Source organism: Crocuta crocuta, unplaced genomic scaffold, assembly GCF_008692635.1.
Source record: "Crocuta crocuta isolate KB4526 unplaced genomic scaffold, BGI_CrCroc_1.0 scaffold258, whole genome shotgun sequence".
Taxonomy (NCBI): domain Eukaryota; kingdom Metazoa; phylum Chordata; class Mammalia; order Carnivora; family Hyaenidae; genus Crocuta; species Crocuta crocuta.
The window spans coordinates 3,946,665-3,954,009 of NW_027532842.1; the positions used below are offsets into that span (position 1 = coordinate 3,946,665).

Sequence of the window (7,345 nt, forward strand, 5' to 3'; positions counted from 1 at the left end):
GCCCAGTCCCTCCCACAAGCCAACCAGAACTCTCAGTTATGCAAAACTTATGTAGAAATTTAAATGGAAATCAGAGTGGGATCTTTTGCTATCTCCTAATGAAAATGCTCATTAAAAACTCTGCCCTTGGGGCGCCTGGGTGCTTCAGTGGGTTGAGTGTCCAACAATGGGTTGAGTATCTGTCTCCAGCCCAGGTCATGATCTCGAGGTTCACGAGTTCGAACCCTGCATTAAGCCTGGAGCCTGCTCCGGACTGTGTCTCCCTCTCTCCCTGCCTCTCCCCAGCTCATGCTCTTTCTCTCTCTCAGAAATAAATAAAAACATGAGAAAAAAATTTTAAAACTCTGCCAAACCCCCAACTTCGCCCCTCCCCAAAAGGTTAAACATACAACACTATTATCGATGAGTAAAACCTTTTAGGGTTAAAAGTGTAATTTTATTTAGATGTTACTTGTACATAATCTATAGTAAGATATACAAACAGATAAAAATTGTTTAACAGGAGGTTTTTTTTCTTTTTAATACCACTTTCAATTCGATTTACAACAGCATTGGTAATACTGCAAGGTGTGACAGATACTTTGATTTATAAAACAAAACTTACTTGCTACTCTGGTTGATACATTCCCACTAGTCTTTAATGGATTAAAATGTATCATGTATTTCAGGTGCAAATTATTACAAAACTCACAACCTAGCCACTTGGTGCTCAGAAAAGATTTTGATATTCTAAAAATTTACTGAAATGAAAATGTTAATTTTCTAACAGTATACGTTCACTCAAGGAAAACAGAAGAGTGCCAAATCCTACAGTTTGGGGCTCCCCATGGAAAACCAATCACATTATGTTTGTGTAGCTAATGTGTGTGGTTCGAGTTATCTTCTCGTCCCCTCTGCCTAATCTATGATAGGAGAAAAAAGCTGATCAGAAATTAACCTAAAATACACGTGGGGTGGGGACCGGAGGACGGTTTAAAATAACCTTACGATATACAACTACTACTTTAAAATGTAAAATTCATAGATATGAAATACCCTTTTAAATGTTTTTCTCCATTTGTTTTGGTAACTGTTTTTTGAAAATGAAAACTGAAAATTCAATATACTCACTTTTTCCTTTTCATGTACTAGCACGTTAGAAAAAAGTCTGGATTTCCATGTTAGAATATATCCGATTTGCTGAGAAAAATACTGCAAAAATAATCTAAATGGAAATTTAGTCCTTTTCCATTCTTTTAACGGCTACGCGAACACCCTAGGGCAGAAGGTTTTTCACAAGTCGGAAAATCAAGTTGAAGATGACTTGTTGATTAAACTACAGGAAGACAACTAATAATGAATAGGCTTATGAATATTTATGAATAAAGTGCCAGTAATTTTATTGTAATAAGATATAAATAGAAGAAATCCTGACATGGATAGTAGCTTCCTGTGTTCTCTTCATCCTGAGAACCAAAGGGACATTAAAAGAAAACAAAGAAGCATTACCAAATTAGAAGTTCTAAAACTGTACAGGTAATTCCTAATCCAAAAGTAACAATAAGAACAAAATACTGAAATAGAGACAAAACAGGACCACAGATGGTAAAAGTCTTGGGAATAATGCCAACACCATAGGCCTTTACGCTGACATAAAGGGAGAGAAATCAAAGAGAGAACTTTAAAAGTTCATTACTAACTACAGCTTATAATCAATAAAATTATGATGTCTAGCTCCAGGAAACAGAAACTTCGCGAAGCATGGGTCAAAACAGCTAGTCCAGCTGAACTATCAGGGAACCTGATAGAGGAAGCACGGTTTTGGGAAGGGGGTGCAGATGTTAGGCTTTTCAGAGTCGCCAGATCGATGTGATTGAAACCCAAGGTAGAGGCTCTGTAGGGTGACCACCCTCAAGCCAAGTCCATGTCCGCTCGGGGACACGGAGACCTGGTGCGAGGGCGCAGCCAAAGTCCTCCTCGGTACCAGAAATCCCTCAGCCATAGTCCTGCCAAGACGAGTACCTTGAACCAGACACCTCTCCCTTGAGCTAAAAAAGACCCCTTCGTCATGACCGAGAGTCACGAACAACCGCAGTCCATTTGCAATGCTGTATTCGGGTCGGAATCCCTAGTTAAGTAAAGCGTCTCAGTGTATCTGTGCAGTGGGACCTAGAATCAAAGCCTGGAGGCATGTGTTTATTCGGAACACGCGGTGATCCTTCATCCTAAGTCCTGAGACACAAGCGACCACCGGGAAGTTTTCTGGCGGTCTTCCTTCCTTGGCAAGCTGCACCCCAGGGCTCTCCTGTATTGTCGCGTGGGAAGCAGAGCGGGAAGGGCTAAGGCGAGGAGGGGGCCAGGGACCCGGTACGGCCGCGGGCCTGATCTATGAGGTACTTCTGAGAATTCACTGTGCCAACGACAACGTGAGAAAAGAGAAGCGTGTGCTTTGAGGAGCAGGGCCACGGCCCCGCCCGGGGATGGATCCCTGATCTGGCCACGGCACCAGGAAATGCGAGCATGGGGAGCGCCCTCCCTGAGGCCCGGGGGTCCCGGACCACCGCGTCTGTGCTGGCTGGCTGGCGCCCAGGCCATAAGGGCTGTCACACGTTTCCAGCGCCACGCCCCACGGCCCCTGACCGAGGAAGAACCCCGATGCCCATGTTCCCCACTGCGTAGCTGCCCAAACCCCCGCTGGCAGCTGTCGCAAGCAGGGACCAAGGGCGCGCCCACAGGGAACCCTGCCTGCAAAGGGCCCTTCCAATCGCACGTTTCACGAGAGCATGCAAAGGAAATGAAATGACCTAACAGAACACTCGCTCCGATTCACACGGGGCCGGGGGGGGAGGGGGGGACTTCCAAGCCCAGACACCGAAAGCAGAAAACACTGGATTCTCCTTCCTTGTTACATCTTTCTCACTAGAACCAACTTCTTCTGAAACACATTTTAAAAAAAAAGAAACAAAACCAAGAAAAGGTGAAACAAGATCACGGACTGATTGGAAGACATCAGTCTGACACACGGTCGTTAACCTTGCAGCGACCTAACACCAGGCAGCTTCACAAACACACGGCAAGTCTGCAGGATTATAGTGACCAAGGAGAGGAAACCCAGACTGCACTAAGTACTTTCATGGCCAAGAAAATAGGAAGCAAAATGCTGTTTTGGGGACAATGCAATAGTTACGGCATATTTCCTCATGGGCAGCACGGTCCGCTATGTTCGGTGGTACTTAAGTATTACACAGTAAATACTGAAAAAACCCAGAAGTTTCGGATGTGCAAAAGCGGTCTCACGTTATTAATACAAAAGTTGCTAAGCTACGGGGTTATAATACCACTATGTGGGGGTGGAGGGCACTGAAAATCTGCGACGCGCCTTCCGACGCCCGGTCTCCCGCCGGCGCCCCGCCTCAGTCGGACCAGTCGTTCTCGTCGAACTCGGAGTCGTCATCGGAGTCGCTGTACTCCACAGCGATGCGTCGCGACAGGATGGTGGCCACGTCGTTCCCAACGGGCTCGCGCTTGGCCTCTTGCTCCCGCTGTTCTTGCACCTTCTTCAACTGGATCCCTGCAGGCGCGACACGAGGCGAGGACTTAATCCCTCCGCATNATAGCAACGTGTTCAAATATAAAAAACTTAGAATTCCAGTGCATATGAACATCATGAAAGTTCTAGAGCTGGACCGTCCAATAGTGTAGCCACTAGCCACACGTGGCTAATTAAGGGTACACTTATTGGCCTCGGGCCACCATACTGGACACTATCTTGAACATTTCCTGGATGCTGCTGTAACTCTAAGGCCTGGAAAGCAGTCTTTTACCCCAACAGCCCGTGGCCAGTGCGGGGAGGTAACAGGTCTTTGGCTCACTGGTTACTGCTAAAAATGAATACAAAATACAATTGTCCAGGGGCACCTGGGGGCTCAGTAGGTTAAGTGTCCAACTTTGGCTCACGTCATGATCTCACGGTTGGTGGGTTCGAGCCCCGTGTCGGGCTCCGTGCTGACAGCTCAGAGCCTGGAGCCTGCTTCAGATTCTGTCTCCCTCTCTCTCTGATCCTCCCCTGTTCACGCTGTCTCTCTCTCTCAGAAATAAATAAAACATTGGGGCGCCTGGGTGGCTTAGTCGGTTAAGCGTCCGACTTTCGCTTAGGTCACGATCTCACGGTTCGTGGGTTCGAGCCCCGCGTCGGGCTCTGTGCTGACTGCCAGCTCAGAGCCTGGAGCCTGTTTCAGTCTGTGACTCCCTCTCTCTCTGACCCTCCCCTGCTTACGCTGTCTCTCTCTCTCCTAGAAATAAATAAAAAACATTAAAAAAAAAAGAAATAAAACATTAAAAAAATTATAAAAAAATACAATCATCCACTTTCTTAGTAAGTAACAAAGAGGAACACAAAGATGAGTTAATGCATTAATTCTTTAACTTTTTCTTTGGAACAATTTCGGATTTATAGAGTGGCTATAAGACTAGCAGAAAAACGTCCCCATATAAATTCCACCTGACCATCTCGTCTTTAGCAACCCTTTTCTGGTGTTCTTGCTCAGACTCACATACTTTTTTTCTGGATCACTTGGGAATAAGGAGCATATAGGGTCCCTTTGCCCCTAAAATACTTCGTGTGTAATTCCTAAGAAGCAAGGATCAAAATCGGGCTGCTAGCCCAGATACAAATACTACCATCTAGTCCACAAATTTTATTTCAGTTCTGCCAGGAGACGTAACAATAGCAATGGCATCCTGGACCTACGAGGACCCTGAGCTTCGTGTGACACTCAGGTCTGACTGGTGGGGAATGTCCCAGGCGTCCTGTGAAGGACCAGGCTCCCTTCTCAGTCCCTTCTAAATGGAAACGAGCCTGTGACCAAGAAATGGTGCCCCCCGGGGCTGAGAAGAAACGGTGTGGAACAGACTGTTAGTGTGGGGCACTAGGGGGTTGCCGAAATGGCAAGCATCTGGACCACCCCGTCCTGAGGTGACCAGAGAGGCTCTATTTCTGTGCATCTCCTGTTCTGGGGTTCAGTGGAGGGCTTTAGTCTGACAAAAGCATTTGGCGGCTAAATAAATGCTGAAAAGCTTATTGGCTTAGCACATGAAGCTAAAAATATGGGATGTCTAGGACATAGCTTACATTTTTAAAAATAACTAAATCACATATACAAGCTCACTTTCTTTCATGTACACATTTACCCTTCGAGTAGAATACAGAGAAAAGATCCAGTTAATTAGTGATCATTTTTATGAGCTATTTCCAGTCAAGTAAAGGTTTCCTGAATTCTCACTGCTTTATGGGTGTGTTGCACTGACAAAAAACATACCTACTGTTAAACAAACAAAAAACAAAATCAAGGGGTGCCTGGGTGGCTCAGTCAGTTGAGCATCGAACTCTTGGTCATGATCTCGTGGTTCGGGAGTTCGAGCCCCCCATTGGGCTCCGCAGTTTACAGCGCAGAGGATTCTCTCTCTCCCCTTCTCTCTGCCCCCTCGCCCACCTGCGCTGTCTCTGTCTCTCTCAAATCAAAATAAACTTAAAACTAAAAATCAAACAAGTGTCCTTTAACCCTATGCTAAAAAACCGGTTCAGTGGAGAGCAGTCACTTGAAGACGACTAGGCTGTAGCTGGTTAGAGCCACAGAGAGATCTTTCTAGAAGGAAGACTGCTGCTTGAGATGCGCACTTACCCATGCGAATGGCAGCAAGAAGATCACTTCGGGCATCGCTTATGGGTGGCTGTGCCGTCTCCTGGCGCTTGGCCTCACCTGCCGGGGGGCCGTGCATCGGGGAGGAAGAGCGAGACGAGCCTGNGCAGGGAAGGGGGGCTGCATGGGGATCTGGAGAGGGCTGACGAAAGCAGTTTGTGCTGAAGGAATCATGGGGGGCGGCGGAGGCGGCGGCGGTCCTGAGGGGTTGTAATATTCAATGATCTGTGCTGGGAGCATCCTGATAAAGAGGGGAAACACAGAGAGTCATTAAAGCAGCAGGAGCCACCTCCCCTGAGGGTCTAACCCGCCTCCCTCGAACAATACATATGGTCCTTTGAACTTGTAACCCCGCAGGACGCGAAGAGCCACGCTTTGCATCAGCCATTTTTCCACGGGACATTATTCACTATGATGCAATGCAAGGGCATCGACTCAAATGAACCAAAACGAAAATCGCTCCAGAAGCAACTCTCTGTGCAAGGCTAGAATAAAACGGGTGAGCGCAGAGGTTAAGGACACTAACTCCGATCTATCCTTTACACTGGGTGGCTCACGCAGCAAGCATTCTGTGGTCGGTCAGGTTTAGAAAAATCTGTATTTTATAGCCTATCCCACGGAAATTCCTCAAGCCAACAGCAGTGCCTATTAAAACGTCAAAATCTTTGAAAAGTCCTTCAGCTAAGAAATCCACTGAAATCTACGTGGCTAAGGGCTTTCCAAACCCGCTGGGCCACAGACCCTCTCTTTGCCTGACCCTTCGTTAGAGCCTCAGAACGCACTCCCGGGGCCCTTAAAAGAGACCTGAGAAATGGGACTATCCCAGACGGAGCGGTCACAGAGGGAACCTCAAAAAGCAGGGGGAGGGGGTTGTTCATTCAGGAGGTTATTCACGCTGCTCTGAAGCGCACGTGTTAACAGAAACTCACATTCAACCTTCCTGGACACTGTGTCTGAGGGGCTAACTCTTAAAAGATTGCAGTTAAGCCAAAAAAGACAGGGCAGGGGCGCCTGGGTGGCTCAGTCGGTTGAGCGTCCGACTTTCGCTCAGGTCATGATCTCGCGGTTCGTCGGTTCGAGCCCCGCGTCGGGCTCTGTGCTGACTGCCAGCTCGGAGCCTGGAGCCTGTTTCAGTCTGTGACTCCCTCTCTCTCTGACCCTCCCCTGCTCACGCTGTCTCTCTCTCTCTCCTAGAAATAAATAAAAATATTAAAAAACAAAAACAAAAAAGACAGAGCAAAGGACGGCCTACCAAAATATACAAACACCTGAACGCAAGGGTCTTTCTTTAGGAGGTGTGTGACTCTTACCCAAGTCACAGAAAACAAAGGGACCCGGGGGGGGAACGCTGTCCGGCCCCGCAAGGTCAGGAAAGGGACTACAGAGCCAAGTGCCCGCAGCGGCTGGGGTGGCGGGGGCTGCGCACGCGGCTCCTCGCTCGTGGGAGGGACTCTCTGCGGATCCCCCCGCACACGGGACCCCTGGCACCGAGCCCGGGCCCAGCCCTCCGGTCCGACGCAGCGGAAAGGGGGTGTGCGCCTGGGTGCAGTTAAGCCTGAGGTTCCCCTGCAACAGGCGGGGCCCGTGACACGGGACCTGTCTTAACCCGAAGGCTCTACACCCAGCCATCCCTGGCGGCTCGGGCCGCTGAGGGAGGGGCGGGCCGG

The 7,345-nt window shown here is 48.3% G+C and overlaps 1 protein-coding gene across 1 annotated transcript in view; it reads right to left on the bottom strand.

Annotated features, from left to right (window-relative positions):
* Positions 1-1,428: 1,428 nt before the first annotated feature.
* WASF3 (WASP family member 3) overlaps positions 1,429-7,345 on the bottom strand; it is a 70,936-nt gene continuing 65,019 nt past the window's right edge. The window contains 4 exon segments of the mRNA XM_077745419.1: positions 1,429-1,445; positions 3,318-3,550; positions 5,661-5,783; positions 5,786-5,919. Of these exon segments, the coding sequence (XP_077601545.1) occupies positions 3,393-3,550; positions 5,661-5,783; positions 5,786-5,919 (415 nt within the window). The 3' untranslated portion in view covers positions 1,429-1,445; positions 3,318-3,392.